At 38.4% G+C, this 17312-nt stretch overlaps 1 protein-coding gene across 2 annotated transcripts in view; it reads left to right on the plus strand.

Annotated features, from left to right (window-relative positions):
- The first annotated feature begins 2275 nt into the window (after positions 1 to 2275).
- The window catches only part of gnb1l (guanine nucleotide binding protein (G protein), beta polypeptide 1-like), a 32940-nt gene continuing 17903 nt past the window's right edge, over positions 2276 to 17312 (plus strand). Inside the window, exons 1-5 of one of the 2 annotated variants that reach the window (XM_084413968.1) lie at positions 2276 to 2393; positions 11216 to 11259; positions 14037 to 14196; positions 14287 to 14415; positions 15107 to 15269. In XM_084413968.1, the coding sequence (XP_084270094.1) occupies positions 11244 to 11259; positions 14037 to 14196; positions 14287 to 14415; positions 15107 to 15269 (468 nt within the window). In that variant the 5' untranslated portion in view covers positions 2276 to 2393; positions 11216 to 11243. The remainder of the gene's footprint in view (positions 2394 to 11215; positions 11260 to 14036; positions 14197 to 14286; positions 14416 to 15106; positions 15270 to 17312) is intronic. The other variant, XM_084413969.1, reaches the window with a different exon arrangement.

The following is a 17312-nucleotide window of genomic DNA, read 5'->3' on the forward strand; positions in this document are numbered from 1 at the left end:
TATATGTTATTAAAGACTGAGTGGAGAAGTGTGAGTTAGTAGGTTGTTCCCACGCTGTTTGAGACTCTCACCGTGATGGGTTTTCAGAACCACCTTGAAAAAAAAAGTGTATTAATGCTTTAAATTTCCTCATCTATAGATCGCCTCACATTCCTTCAACATTCTGCGCAGCACCTGTGTCCTTGTGGATCTTATTGTCTCATTTAAGAGAGATGAAGAGATGCATGGAGAGATGGAGTAACCCTCAGTTGAGCTAATCCAGGGCCTCTAAAGAGGTTTAAACTGCTCTGGTTACATCTAATCTTTTTGCTCAGACCCAGCTGAGCCTGAAACCTCTTCTCCATGATCGAAACGTACAAATAAAGGTCTCTCTCTCACCCGGTGCAAGTATGAAAGGCGGCTATGTGCTCTGTGGATTAGAGTGGACTTTCCCCCTCCCGGTTTCTCAATTAGAGAAAGGATGAAATAGAGGAGGGAAACAAAAAAGACCTGAACTGTTTGCCGAGTAGCTGCTCTATACCGAGCAGGGGGACTTTTCAGAGGGTTTGTGTCATTTATAGGCAGTTTCATAGCATTTCACTTGGTACTCCAAAGAAAAACATGACCATGATGCCATAATAGTAAAATCAGAAAGACTCTTAAAGCTTCTCAAATTGTTTGGAGGAGAGCACTCATTTATTTATCATGATTTTCAAATCCTTAAAGGTTCACCCAAAAATGAAAATTCTGTCAGAATTTATTCAAGTTGTTACAAACCTGTATGAAATTCTTTCTTCTGCTTAACACAAAACAAGATATGTTAAAGAATGTTGGTAACCGTTGATGGACGCCATTGACTTCCACATTTTTCCATAGGTCTACAATGGAAGTCAGTCAGACCCATCAACTGTCTCTTCAAAATAACTTATTTTGTGTTCAGCAGAAAAAAGAAATTCATACAGGTTTGGAAAACATGAGGGCTGCCAACTCCCACGCATTCAGCGTGAGACTCACGCAATTGACACTTTTCAAACGCTCTCACGCCATGCATCCATTTTCTCACGCAGACAAAAATCGTGAAGCAAAGAGGACACTGACACCGACAGACAAGACAGAGCAGGTTACTTTTATATGAATAAAATATTCATATATATATACATCTATATATCTCAGCTCTCAGATTCAGTCAATTTTATTACGAAATGCAAACAATAAATACAATTTTGGCACTTGTAAAAATAGCGCCTCAGTTCAAGCGGCACGTGATAGTTAATAAACACGAATAAACAATAGGCATGTTACAAGATACAGTACAACTTACAGAAATGAATATGCCTTATACATAATATCGATCAATCAGTGTTTTTCAGTCGCGGAAAGAGGTCAATAAAACAGCTGGAGAACAATAGTTAGGCCACATAACATTACATTTACCTCAGTAAAATTAGCTATAGAGAGGAGTAGTTTGCTAAATTTGTGCACTATATAAAATATTTATTATATTTTAACTTACATCATTAAAATATTATAATGTTGTTATAATAAAATCAGCATTATATTTAATTTGAGTTGTTATTTTTTTTACCTTTAATAAGCTGACAGGGCTCTAGTCTATATGTTTACATTATTAGGTAAGATAGGCCTTTTTTTCTTGAGAAAAATTAACATGTATCTACTGTACCAAATATTTATCCAAAGGAATCAAGATCGGAATCAAATCACAAGAACTGAATTGAATGAAATTGTGACATTTGTGTCAAGCAATAATAAAAACAGTTGCCTACCATTGCACCATGTCAACATTGTAACATGTTGTCCCGAAACTTAATAAAATTCTGTTTAGTTACCAAATGTTTTGACAATCACAGTTATTGTGATGCAAGTTTTTTTGTTTTTTTTACATTCCTCAATCCAACCACCCCTAAAAAAAAAAGAAGAAAAAAAAGATTAAATAAATAATCGAAATGTCAGAAAGATTTTTAAAATATTCTCACACTGTTTGATGATCTTCCAAATTGCTAATTTGCTATCAGCCACCACTGTCAAATAAATAGCCTAAATAAATAAACAAACAAACAAACTTGTTTAGGCTAATTATCATTTTCCAGTCAATAAACAATTGATAATGAACATTTTGGTGGATGTTATTTTTTTTAAATACCAGAGAGTAATTAGTAATTGTTATGTAATACTATGTTTCACTCTTTTGCGAAAGAAAGCAAATGAGAAAGAGAGACTGTTCTCCTTTTACTTGTTGGTAAGTAAGGTTAATAAATTAGATCAAACTTGTTTTTCAACTTTTTTTTCTTTCAGGCAATGCTGAAGACAGCTCTCCTCCGTCACGGGGCTTTTCATGTTCGCTGTCGCATGTTCTGATTCCATTCGTCGCACGCGGGATTCCGCCGTTTATACAGGTACCGTGTTTACATTCCTAAAACGGATTGCGCAATGTTTGTTTGAGCTTTTACTGATGATTCCGTGCAAAATAATCGTCCGCGGATATATGTTTTTACATCGCGCGCTGTTTTGTGCTTATCAATGCTTCAGTTGGTTGTGTTTATGCGATAATGTGAGCAGTGAGAGCAGGTTTTTGCGTGTAATGAAGCTGTCAGTGGTTTATCACAGCTGTCAACACTGAATGCTTCACTCATCCACTGCAGTCATGCTGTCAGACTCATCAGCGATCTGTTTTGTCTGGACTGTAGGGTTCAGACAGTTACAAACTATAATCCATAACGTTACTGCATCAACACTAATATGGGATGGGATTACCATTAATGTCTGATTCGTGGTAAACTTGATGACACAAAGTGGTAAAACTGTATTCATGCATATTGTGGCCACAAAAAGCAACGCTTAACGCATGAAAGTCATTGCATTTATATTGCATTCAATATACTGAAATACTGGCATTTCAATATTTTTTTATTTTTTTCGACCCTTTCTGTTTGTTTAATGTAAGTAGAACATGCTTATAGTTATTATGATAAACACACCTGTGATTATGCTGCTAGGACAATTGTGTCAACTTGATGGAAACTGACTAAAATAACTCTATAGCAAATAACTATGAAGCTGCTCAGTCAATGACCAGCAGCGTGTATAAGTTAGGACGTTGACGTCAGATCAGGTTCAGTGGTATCACAACGTCATATTTAATGATCTAGTACAGTGGTTTTGCAACTTTTCAGAACACGAAGTACAGTCACTCAATTCCATTGTTCAGTTCTTTGTCAGCATTGCGGCAAATATAAATCGTTTTGAGTGCTAAGGATGTTTAGGATATGCAAACACTTTTATTATTATTAATATTCCTGTAGTTCATCAAATAAATCATGCAAGAGCCTCATCAATCCCTTGACTGGACTTTTGCATATCTGTGAAAGAGTTTTTTCAGACATTAGAAATGAAGTGAGTAAATGAGTAAATGTTTACTTTACAATAAGGTTCCTTTGGTTAATGCATTAATCAACATTATCTAACAGTGAGCAATAGATTTGTTACAGTATTTATTAATCTTTGATAACTTTAGTGAACAGAAATACAACTGTTCATTGTTACCTCCTGTTAGCTAGGTACATTAAATAATGCAGACACACAACAACACAGATAATAGCCTACATCATTTTCATTGTTATTTCATGTTAACTTACATAGTTAAATAATGTTAATAAATGGACCCTTAGAAATTGTTACCTTTTTTATTATTTGAATTGTATGTCAAAAGTTTGTCATACTTAAAAGTTTGAGGTCAGTAAGATTATTTTGTAAACATTAATACTACTTTTATGCAGCAAGGCCACATTGAATTGATCAAAAGTGACAGTAAAGACATTTATAATGTTAGAAAAATATTTCTGTTACTAATAAATACTGTTCTTTTGAGTTTTCAATTCATAAGTGAATCCTGAAAAAAATGTTTCACAAAAATATTAAACAGCACAACATCGATGATGATAGTAATGTTTTTTGAGCACCAAATCAGCATATTAGAATGATTTCTGAAGGATCATGTGACACTGAAGACTGAAGTAATGATGCTGAAAATTCAGCAAAAATTCAAATGACTTTTTGAGATGTATTCAAATAGAAAACTGTTATTTGAAATTGTAATATTTACTATGTTGTGGTTTTTACTGTATTTTTAATCAAATAAATGTAGCCTTGGGGAATATAAGAGACTTATTTCAAAAACCAAGAAATCATATCGACACTATATAGTCTATGTACTACTGATTTCCGTGAGCTCTAGAGACAACCAAGCAAAAATGTAGTCACTAAAATTGTATATATAGATATGCTCCTTTAAACCACTCCAAAAGGCACAATTTTTATTCTGTCCACTGCAAAACCAAACACACTATTATGGGATATGCAGTGAAATGTCTAGGGTGCGTGTGATGCATGTTGTTAGTTATGCAACATTTTTTTGCAGATTCCATGTGGTTTCATATTTTGTATCCAATGCAATTAAATGCATACAGTGTAAGTGTGACTTAAGCAAGTGCACATGAACCTGTCTGTCCAGTAAACCTCGGTATCACTCAATACATCATTGCAAGGAAGCAGGTGATAATGTCCACAGATAAACATGTTACCTGCAGGTCTCTTTGGTAATCAGCTCTAAAGCCCCTTAAGTCCGGGTGCAAAGACAAAGTGGCCACCATCGCTTCCCTCACACGCAGCTATGCATTCAGCCCTTATCTGTGTCAGCCTCCGCGTGGCATTCACGCCATGGGCAGGAACAATGAGGCCTGTCGCTCGCCTCCGTCAGCTTGAGTGACAGTGGGTGTGGAAGCACTTGTGTCTGACTTCAGCTCTCTATCTTCCACAGAGCTGTTTTTCCAGTCCAGATACTCCCCCCCTTCCCTCCGTTTTCCTTTACCGATGCACGGCAGCACAATAAAGGGTGTGTGTGTACCCCGCACTTCCTCCTCTGTTTGTTTAACTGAGCTTTAGAATGGACCTGCCGGCCCGTTTGCCACATTTGTTTCCTCCACTGGAGAATTTGACTTTTTTTGGCACAAAAGGGGGGGGTCGAAAGAAACGCTGACTAATGAGTATGTGGGTGTTGGGCTCGGTGAGGTGGAAATGTCAATGAAGTCCAAAATAAGAATGAAGAAAAGAATGACTAATATCCGAGGTATGATATCATTAAAACCAAGGGAGTACAGGCCACAGCTCCAGCACACAGCCATCAAAGTCATTCTACTCCCTTTATGTTCTTTTTATTATGATTCATTAATGTTTTATCTCACACACACAAAAATTTGATTACTTTCAAACATTTGATAACATTCCCAAACTAGATTTTTAAATTGTGACTGGTGCTTGTCTGTGAAATGGTTGTTGGTGTTTTCCAGGGCATTGGTATTCAGTTGCTAAGGTTCTCTGAGTGGTTGTTAGCATGTTGCTATGTGTTTGCTTACTGACTGGATCTTCTTAAGAAGATCCTTTTTTTGGATAAATGAACTCTATGCACAACGAATTTTAAAATGATAATATGCTCGCTGTACTACTCGTATTTACCTTGATTGTAATCCTAATCCTTCAAAACTTTACTAGCGAGACGCTGGTTTGCTTTAGCCCGAGAAACGCGGTTTGCGTAACATCTGGCCATACATTGGTGGAATGTCTTGACGTTTCGTTCAGCGATGCGTGAGGGCTTGCGCTCTTCAGAAATAATTACATAATATGACAGAGAGAGGTCATGTTTTAAAGCGAAACACTCACTGGAATGAATAATTCACTTAAAACGCAACGTGAGTCTCTGTTCTCTCTGCCATCTGTGATGTAATCAACCTGCTTTCCTTTACATTAGTGCTGTTTTGGACTGATTGTTTGAATGAATTCTCTTACTGGATCATTGGACTGAAAACTTTCCCGGAGTTTAGCGTCTTAAAATTATCTGTTCAGTTCTCTTAGTTTTTCTGGTCCGGATGAAGAAAGAAAATTAAATGTTTAGTTCACTTAGCGTTCACACTGACATTTTTAAAGTGCTTTTTCAGACGTTACCTTTCATGCATTGAGTAATATAGCAGTTTGTGAATGTAGAAGCTCTACAAAGGTCAAAGTGCACAATTAATGTAAATGAGTTATTGTCTCCCAAAAGAAAAAAAAAGGAAGAAAAACTGCCTAAAGTGAGTCATCAGTAATTCCAGCCTTACTTCCTGCACAACCCTACGTAGGTTTGTAATAATGTGCATAATGCCCATCTAGGGTCTTCATTGGCTGCCTGCAAACAACCTCTACCAGAGAATGTCTAATAAGGCGAGAAGTTTCACTCTCAGTAAACTTCCGGCTTCTGAACTGGTTGCAGTTCCACTCTGGTTCCATATGAGGGCGCTCACAAGACGAGTGCAGAATGAATGGAGGTCTGTCGAGCTATACCTCTCAAAATCCACTTTTCTCAGGATATAATTTTTTATTACTATAATCTAGTAATTTGAATGTTGTATTCGAAAGGAGATGCAAAGAAATTACACATCGCTGGGTGTTAGATTTTTTAGAGTCACTTATTTGCTTTAAAAAGTCTTTTAAAGTGTCAATGACGTCATACAACATCGTACGACCAGAGATACTGCTTTACGGCAATCCTTCAGTCACTTTGGTGCTTTCGCGCTCCGCACTTTCTTTTCTCTCAAGGCATCGACAACACAGCTGACACAGGTAAATACACGTGCTAGACGAGTTTTTGTTTTGTTTGTTTCTGGTCCCGCTTCGGATGCCACGATGCCATCAAGCGGTATCTCTGGTCGTAATCAGTCCTTCACTGACCAATCAGCGTTCATTAGCAGAATGCTAGTGTGTTATGGGCAACAACAACTCAACCTGTAAGAAATCGAAAGGACATAAGTACTCTACACTATAACCCATGTTGAACTTGCAAAACCTACAATCAAATCTGAGATTTCTCAACGGCAATCGGGTGAAAGAGACACATTTAGCCGTCTAGCCCCATAGACTCCCATTCATTTTGCACTCATGGACGATCGCCCCCAGTGGAACTCTGGTGGAACTACAACCAAAATTCGGTACAATAGGACTTAATAGGAAGTGGGCAGGCTCTCCGTAGACGGGCTCTGCCTCTACTTTTGCCGCGTTTCCACCGAAATTACCCGGAACAATTTGTCCCAGGAACTTTTTTACCAGGAACTTTTTTTCTCCCAGACCTGTTGCTAGCCGCGTTTTCACCTCGGTCTAAAGTACCGTGAAGATTAGGCAAATAGTCCGGTGACGTAGGACTGCGCGCGACTTTACAGTTCCCACTGGATTTCATCCTCTGAATTTAAGCTTAATAAAGCCTAAAACCTCGTCGTCGGTCCAACTCCATTGTTGATTCGAATAGCAGACGACTGTTACTGCACGCACCGCAACAGATGGTGGTTGAATAAAATGCTGCGTGGAGTCAACCAATCAAAATGCGGCATGAACTCAACCAATCAGCATGTTCAGTGCCCAAGTCCCACCCCTGAAAGTTCCTGAACTTTAAAAAAGTACTAGGCCTACCTCGCGAGCAGGGACTTTCAGAGGGGTAAATATTTCCCCGTAACTTCATTTAGACCCTGGTTCCTGCGGTGTAAACACACCGAGTACAGACCTTTATTTTGAAATAGCAATTAACATGAAAAATCATGAAAGAATGGTAGAAACCTCAGTTTGTTTTCATGCCAAGAGTTCAAAAGATAGCATCCATTCAATTATTTTAGAAAAAAGGGTCTGAAAATGTTTTAAATATAAAAAAAAATATATAGATTCACCATTTGTGATGTGGCAGCGAGCTAAAGCGCACATACGTGTTCTTTTTATGTGTTTCTTAGAGGTTGAATTCATATCAAAATCTGCCAAACTTCCCATACTACTTCTGAATAGAATGTCTACTTCATAAATTGTATGAAAATTGTGGAAATAATGGTTCAGATCACTCAAACCACATATGGAAATGGAGGTGCCCTTATATGGGCAGTAATGGAGTCTGGTTGTCACCTAGTGAAAAAGTCTGGTACTGTGCCCAAACAAAATCTTACTGAAAGCTCATTTTTTGAGATATCAACCTAAATTTTGAAACACAACTTGTTTTGATTTTTTACTTTGATTTTTTTTTTTTTGCAGTTTTAGTCGCTCAGGTTTTAAAAATATATATTTTATATAAAATATGAATAATAAAATTTTGTACATTTTACATTTCCATAAACTCAAACTTCCATAACTTTTTTCTGTTTCACTTTCTTAATTTATTTCACTTCTACAAAATTCTGCCAAATGTCTTCTTTAAAACAAGACCAATTGTACTTCTATACTCCAAAGCATTCTTTAATTACAACCATTTAAGTTCGAAATGTGCATTTTCATGTCTACTCAAAAAAAGGGTGACAGTTAACAGGTTAAAATTCTTTCAACGTAATGTGAAGAAATTACTTTGTTTGGTGCACACATTCCAACACTTAAGACCAAATTGTTAAATAATCAGAAGCAGAGACTTTAAGGAAGAGCCATTTTAAGCTTTTTTGTGACAACTTTTTTTTTAATGACAAAAACTAAATAGTTTTTCAGTGATCACAACTGTTATAACACTGGTTATACATAAACATATATTACTGTTACTAAACTCTGAAATTCCAAATTGATCCATATCGTGATACGCATCGTATCGTGGCTTTAGTATCGTGATGCGTATCGTATCGTGACATTGTTGGTGATACACAGCCCTACCGAGTACCACCCCAAAGTTCCTACTTCCTGGGGAAAGTTCCTGCGGTGGAAACGCGGCTTAAGACATGCTTTCAAACACTAGTTGTAGCTGAGGCTTGGAAGACACTGTTTCAAGAAGACGCTGTTTTCTGCACTGCGAAAGCAAATCCAATTTGCATGCACATCAATTCATTTCAAACGAACTGCAGTTGCACCTTTCGTTTTAATTAAACCATATCTGCAAAGTGTGAACACACCGTCTAAGCCTACATGATTTTTGCCTGGTGGACAGTAAAACAAATGAAAAAGCCCTAAGTCTGGTTAGATGGGTAATAGCACAATCTTTTTGGCCTTTTGCGACGTTTTTATTTACAGGGAAGAAAATGGAGAACACAAAATAATAATGCTAGAACTTAACTTGCATCTCCTGTGTGCACACCTCAATGCACTAACCACAAGGACACAGCTCCTGAAAATCAAACGCAAGGTAATAAGCCTTCTTCTCAACTTTTTTTTTTTTTTTTAAGTTTCCCATAATGCTTTGTCACAGCAGCGCTTTAAAGATGGCGTCCACCTGCTCCACGAGGGCAGCAGTAATCACATTCTATATTCCCACAATCTGCAGGATCTTAGTTGGGCTTATTTATGAATGGCAGCACATGACAGTGGTTTGGGCAGAGGTGTGTGGCTGCCCATCACTGAATCCACTGATTCCACAGAGAGCGGAATGCGGACCGCCTATCCTCGATCTTTGAAGCCCACATTAAAATGACTGCTGCTCCCCCTCCTCCGGTAGAAGTCGCAGCGCAGGGGGCACAGATAGAGCCTGTGTTTGATCTGAAGGTCGCCAGCCCTTTGCCTGTGTTGAGAGATACCTGGCTGACGTGGCTGCTTCTTATTTAATAACATGAAGGGGAAGCGAACTCTCTCTCATAATTAGGCCTAATTACCAAGCAGGTGTTGACAGACGGCCCACGAAGAGACAAACTGCCTTTATCCAGAGTCTTAGAGTCAGATTACTGGAGCTGTCTTATCTGTTACACCAAGAGAGCTGAAAAACGCTCTCTCTTTCCTCCCATCAGAAACAGGCATTCGCATTTCATATCTGCTTTTGCTTGTACATTTAATTACAGATCCTAAATAATTATGCACAATATTGACATTCATAATAATGATGATTCAATGATCGTGACTCATAATCGTGGCTTTGCTGTCAGATGTAATAATATATCACTGTTGAGGGAAATATCTTGCGTGAGGTAAAATGGATATTTTGGATGGATACCAAAAATACAGAAAAAAGTCCTTCAGATCAGCATCTGTTTGAAATGCAAATCTTTTTGTGAATGTCTTTACACATTTGATCAATTTAAAGTGTTAATTTCAGAGCTTATGTTCAATGAGCGTTATGTCCTGAGTGTTCCTGAAACGTCAGTGTGAGTAAAGTGGTAAAACTCAACTGTGGTAAATGAAGTAGTCTTCTCTTAATAGTCTACTGGTTAGTGCTGTGGTTGACCAATATGGTGTTTTATTGGCTGATTCAGATATCTAGAGAGCATGTTGGCTGATGGATGCTGTAATGCCAATAAATATAACAGATACAGTCCACTAATTTAATGGGATAACTTGTGACAAGTACTTGTGGAGAACAAGAGTTTCACAACAGCATGGGAACTTTTTCACTGTTGTATGATTCACTCCACTTGTTTATTTGCTATATAGAGTTCCAATTCTGTGTTTTGCAACATTGTAACTCGAGTATTTTTGTTAACAGCAAAAAATAATCAAATATTGTCTGAAATGTCAGGTAATTGATATAACATTTTTTTTAGAAAAGCTATATCACACTCTCTCACTCTTGTTTGTGTAATTTTTACTCAAATAGATAGTTCACCCTAAAAAAAAAATCATAATTTATTATCCCTGATGTTGAATGTTATGTATATAATATATGATTTTTTTTGTCCATACAACTGAAAGTCAATGGGGTCCAATCAATGTTGTTTGCACCCGATATAGTTTCAAAATAAGTTTATACAGGTTTGGATTGGAATGGCATAAGGGTGAATAAATTACGATGAAATCTTTATTTTTGGGAGACGTATCCAAAATAATGCGTATCCCCCCCCCCCCCCCCCCATAACTCTGTATGGGTTCTGCTCTCCTCTGTCTCTATCCATGTCTCTATCCTCTATGAACTAATGATCTTTCTTGACTCTTTGGCCTAGTTCCTCAGCCTGTTTTTCCACTCCATCCATATCTTTATTTCTCTCCATCTCTGACTGACAGCACTGTATGGCAGAGGTATGTTTTGATGCGTCGTGTTTGCACAACGAGAATATGCGTTTCCAGACCCGTGTGTCAGTGAACTTCACAATACGGGCATGTTAATCCTCTTCAAACCTATGAAAACCTCACTGTCAGATGGACGATCTTCCGATAGTGCATTCCTCCAGTTTTTTTTTGTTGTTGTTGGGGAAGGGGGGTTATTAAAGTTTAAGGTGCCCATATTATCCTATTTGAAATTCTTAATTTTATTTTGTAGGCCAGGATGCCCTCTACAATCGATTTCCATGCATCCCATCCAAGGTAAAAAAAACACTTGAATTTTCTCATAATAAAGCATCACCTCATTTCTCAAAGAGTCTTAAAATGGTTTGTTCGAAAACTCAGTCTCTCTAAACCCCTCCTTTCGGACAGCCCAGTCTATTGTGATTGGTCTACAGCTCACAGCACGTGTTGGAAAGGAAATGTGTATTACCATATCTGAATATCAAACTTCCTCCTTATATACACAGTGATACGAAAGATGGCGTCGGTTTTTCCGTTTCAGTTCCAGCGAGAATCCTCATGGTTTTGACAATTTAATCATAATCATACACTGTTCATACATTGGCCAGAAGAGGACTGGCACCCCCACTGAGCCTGGGTTCTCCCAAGGTTTTTTTCTCCATTCTGCCCTGATGGAGTTTTGGTTCTTTGCCACTGTCGCCTTTTTTCCACCTTTGTTGCAATGGCTTGGCTTTCTTAGTTGGGGACATTAAATTTAACATTTAATTTAATATTCAACAATCATATTGATCTGCCAGCATTGACACTATTATACAAGAACTGAACTGAGCTGGACGATGACGTCACGATTTACTCCAGAGCGGCTATATATATATAAATGAACTAAATTAATAACTTTTTAAAAACAAAAATCAAACATCACTGAACTAACTTAAGCCAGACTGTGATGCTACTTTCTTCTGGAAACAAACTTTTTTGCATTTTTTTCCTGTTATCTCTGTAAATCTGCTTTGAAACAATCTGTATTCTAAAAAGCGCTATATAAATAAATGTGGCTTGACTTGACTTGACTTTTGAAATGCCTGCAAAGTGCATGTCGACAACACAAATCAAACTTTTCCAGGCCTCAGCTTCTACTACAGTGTTTGAGAGTGGGTCAAAGTTACGACGTTCGCAGGCAGCCAAGGAAGACCATATGCTGACATTATGCGAATTTGTTACATTTTTGTGTAGGTATGTAACAGAAAGTGAGACTGGAATTGCTGACAAGACAACAACAGTTCAGAATCAGTTCTTTCTTTTAGGAGACAAAACAATTATTTGTCGTACAAATATATCTTTAAAACTTTGCAGACATTTTCACATACAGCTATATTACACACTGCATGAAAGGTAATATTCAAAAAAGCGTAAAGAAAAGGAAACCAGTACTACTTGTTGAATGTCAGGATTTTTTACATTTTTTCCGGCAAACTGCTAACGCTAGAAGCTAGTTTAAGATGTATTAGTATTCCTCACTTACCCATGATCCCCTTGTGGCTGGAGACCTTCACTGCCCTTTAAGCCAAATTGTCATGTTTGTATAATTACATGTGTGTAAAGTCAAGTAATATTTATTTGTAAAGCACTTTTTTACAATATACATTATTTCAATTTACATTGTTTCAGTATTGTGTATGCAAGTTCCAATTGAACAATCTAAGTTCCGAGTGTCTTCTTTAAAAAGAGACCAACCTGTATTCCAAAGCATGAATTTAAATTCAGATCAATGCTCAAAAAAGGGGGTCACAGTTAGCAAGTTAAAGGCCCTATTGCAATTTTTTTTGGCCATTTTCAATCATTTCTAACTGCACTAGAAAGGTAAATGGCTTTAGTTTAAGATCGAATTCAGCTGGATAGACAGTTCCCCAAACCAGAGTTTTAATTTCAACCCCTATATGTGCAGTAGACAGGGTCTGGCTCCTATACAGGCCTGATGGCGACTGATAGTCACGGGTTCTAATCCCACTGCCTCCCTTCCAGCTCTCCTGTAAGAAACTAGAGGGGTGTTTAGTGACTGTCCCCTTTGTGAGGGGTTCATATGGGGCGGCTGGGGGCTCGACTCTTAATTAGGAAGGTAGGGCGGTGAAGAATCTCCGCTTGACAGATTAACATGCACAATTTAACCACTAACCTTCCGAAATGAGCTACCCCAAAATACCTGTGGGTCCGGTTTCAGCGCAAGGGCAGAGGTGACCAGAGATGACACTGAGCAGAAGGGTCTTCATTAACCGAGCGGCTCCATATCTTAAATCAGCAATATCGGTCACCACTCAAAGGACAAACCTGGCTCAGTCTGTGGTTATGTAGTTACTTTTATTTAATTGTGTTTTAGTTTAATTGGTGAGATTTTTCGCTTCCCTTTTTAAATGGTTTAATTACTAATATTATGGTTATGAAACTTTTTTCTCACTGTCAAGTACCTGAAGCATTTCTAAGGTGAGTCGAAACTTGAAACTGACATCTTATGACGTCTTGCAGGTTCAAAACCACATCAATGTGTCAAATTTTGAACGTTTTCTTTTATGAAGACCTCAACAGATGTAGCTTTTTGCGGCCGTTTGAAAGGGATTTGTCGCTGACATTTAATCGTCTAATTTCCGTCTGGATTTTTGTGGTCTGTTGCATCTCCACTGTGGCCCTCCCTGCAGCCATCAGCGCCGTTTGCGCTCGCATGTGCTTTGAAACCCTTTTTTTTTTTTTTGCTGTTGATGAAAATACAAATTAAAAAGACTGATTCCAGTCTGTTTACAGTGATTAAGTTGTCTCGCTATGATTTATGACATATTGAGCAAGAGGGTTTACAAAGGAGAAGGAAGACAAGGGAAAAAAATAACATGATCACATCTTCCTTTTGCCCAAAGTCTTTTAGTGTTTACAGTGTTAACCAAGAGATATCGGTGTATTAATATGGGCTGGTGCTAATAATTATGAGTAAGTTGTGTAAACAAATTCCACCTGTGCTGGTCATGTGGTCGATACATTTTTCTATTCTTTTTGAATGTCAGGATTTTTTTATTTTTATTTATTTTTAGGCAAACTACTACAAAATCCTAGGATAAAGATCACTGATGTTACTGTGGTGATGTCCCGCCCTCCTCCAGACCCGCTGTACATCCTGAGGGGTTCAGGGGCCGCAGTGAACACCCTTCACTTCTGCTGTGGTGGAGATGGACCACCATTTCTCTACTCTGGGTTGGTGCCAACTTATTATATGAACCTTCAACATTTTGGTTGCCTTAAAACTGTCATGTTTGTGGTAATCTTGATGCTTGTGTGCTTTAGGTCAGGTAAAGGTGCAATCCATGTCTGGAACCTGACCACTAGGAGAGCAGAACATGTTTTAGAGAGCCATGCTGGGAACTCTGTTATCTGGCTCCACACCTTCAAAGACAGCAGCAGCAGCCTCATCAGGTAGAGGAGAGGGGGGTATGGCCCTGTTTACACCTGGTATTAAGATGTGTTTTTGGTCGATCGGATCGCCTGTTAGAAATGGTGAGAGAACTTTGTGCTTGGCAAGTTTTTCGCCTTCAAACCAAACTTGGGTCTCCAGCTGACAAAGTTTAAATCCCGTCTGGCTAGTGCACTTCCCGTAATGTTTATGCATTAAGTCAGTAGGCAGAGAGTTGGTGGATTTTTTTTTGCTGTTCGAACGCTTTTGACCACATGAGCGTTTACACTATGAAAGCAATCTGGTCGAATGCGTTTTCGACTACCTCTGGAATTTAGTGCCATACGCTTGTGATCCGATCAACCAAAATGCATCTTAATACTAGGTATAAACAGGGCCTAAGATGTGTGTCACTGCGTAGCCTATCAAACTGTGCATTATTATGTGACCATCTAAAACGCATGCATCAAATATATTAAGCTGTGATGCTCATGCAGGAGAGACTTGGACTGTGGCCTCCACTTTAAATCTGGACTGTGTGTGGATCACTTTCCCCTTCTCTGTTTTCCATTTTCAGTCCCCTCTCTCTACTGTCTTAGTCTAGGCCAAGATCTGGCCAAACTGGTTCAATTCATTTGTGATTTTCAGTGTGATTGCTATGATAGGTTTGTGTTTTTGTTCTGCTGTGCGTGTGTTTGTGTCTGTGGCTGTCAGTCAGGGTCGAGACATGCGGGTGTGTGTGTGGGATCTGTCCGAAGACCGCAGCACAGTGACGGACTCTCTCCTCACGGGCAGTGTGGGGTTCAGTCAGTGCTCTCTGCTGGAGTCCCGGCCCGGATCCGCTCTACTGGCCCACCCCACAGAACATATGGAGGAGGTGAGTGACTGCAGAGATAATAGCTTCATCACACACATCTCAGGACAGTGCCCACCAACACTCTGGAATAAATTTAGCTGCTTAAGGTACTGTCATCAATAGTTGGATTTTAGCCAGTGACCAATAAAAAGATTCTATAATTCAGTGGCAGTGGCAGTTCTAGCGTGCATGTCGCCCTGGGCAAACCACACCTTCTGTACATATTTCTGTATATTTTTTAATTATTACAATTATTATTTATTCGTTTATTTTAGAGGCAGTCATGGCCTAATGGTTAGAGAGTCAGACTGGTAACCCAAAGGTTGTGGGTTTGATTCTCAATACCGGCAGGAAATGACTGAGGTGCCCTTGAGCATGGCACCTAACCCCCAATCACTCCCCGGGTGCCGCAGTGAAAATGGCTGCTTACTGCCCACAAATCTTACCAACCTCAGACGTTTGAATGGTAGTGTATGTTTAATTAACCAATCAGTTTCATATATAATTCAATATCAGATTTCTAAATAGCTAAATATCTACCAATAACTAAGTATTGCAGGTACTGTATGTCAAACCACCACTAGTTAGAATTATTTTGATCTGGTACTACTGTAATTTTGGCAAGTGTTATTATGACTTTATTTTTTATGTTGATTCTAGTTGGTAGTGGTCATTTTAGGTAAGATTCAGTCAGACCGGAGGTGTGATTTGGGCAGTCAAGCAGACAACAGAGAGCAGAGAGTGTGAGTTCTGCTCTGTCCTGGCTTTTATTGCATCCAGATTCATGTTTCACTGTTCAGTCTGCCAGTTACTCACTTGAGAGAGCTTGAGCTGTCACTTGATCTACATTTACCATGCTTCAGCTACCAGCAGCCCTGCAGCCAGACCTAACACAGAGCTTCAATATTGCTGTTATCCTCGTCCTTTTCCCTACAATGCTCCAAATGCATCTATCTCCCTTCCTCTTTATTTCATCACTCCATGCCCCCTGCCACTGTTATATTGAAACAAAACCGAACTAGATCGCTACCGTTACAGTCAACAAAGCTGACGTCAGTGTAAGCGGTCGATGCTCCAAGCCACATTTTCCATTTTTGTCACATTGCAAAAAAAAATTCCTCATCCAGCTGAGAAATAAAAATCCATTTTTTCAAATTCCCATTTTATTTTATATATACTGTGTGTGTGTGTGTGTGTGTGTGTGTGTGTGTGTGTGTGTGTATGTGTATATACACAATATATATATATATATCTTTAAATAATCTTAATTTTTATATTTCTATGTATTTAAAAAAAAATCAATACATGTTTATTTAAATACATAATAATAAAAATATGAAATTTATAAATTTCTAAAGTAGTTAAAATAATGTTTGATATTAAGTGTTTATTACGGAAGCTTTTTTCCGTCACAGAATAAAACATTAAAAAGCGAACTGTGACTTTTTATCTCACAATTCTGAATTTATAACACGCAATTGTGAGTTTATATCTCGCAATTCTGACAACTTTTTTTTTTCAGAATTGCGAGATATAAAGTCGCAGTTATTGTATTTTGTTTTTATTCTGTGGCGGAAACAAACTTCCATAGTTTAAATATCTACCATTTTGGTGAAAAAGGGGTATAGGAGCATATATATAACTTGATATGCAATGTAGTGTGCACTACCCAGTGTACTCTTTTGCCCATAGTGCTCAAGCATATGGAAACATTAGGTCTGGCATTTACAGCACTCTTACATCCCCCTCCTACCTTGTACTAACTAATGAAGGCCTTGTCAAAAGCCTGTCAAGGTAATAACCGTCACAAGATAACTGCAGGCAAACTACACCACTATACGTCTCTTAAAACAAATAACAATGCTGCAAGGCATGCTGGGAGTCCGGAACTCGACCTCATCTGTGTCTTCCGGTGTTTTTGGAGGCTTTCATGTTTAGCGTTCCAGTGAGGCTGACAGTGTAGGGCTTTAATTAATAGACTCGCTGTTATTTATCGACTCTCTCTCTCTCTCTCTCTCTCTCTCTCTCTCTCTCTCTTTAACCTGGGGGGATGAGAGCTGCCCT

This window comes from Rutilus rutilus (genome assembly GCF_951802725.1).
Source record: "Rutilus rutilus genome assembly, chromosome: 7".
NCBI classification, from domain to species: domain Eukaryota; kingdom Metazoa; phylum Chordata; class Actinopteri; order Cypriniformes; family Leuciscidae; genus Rutilus; species Rutilus rutilus.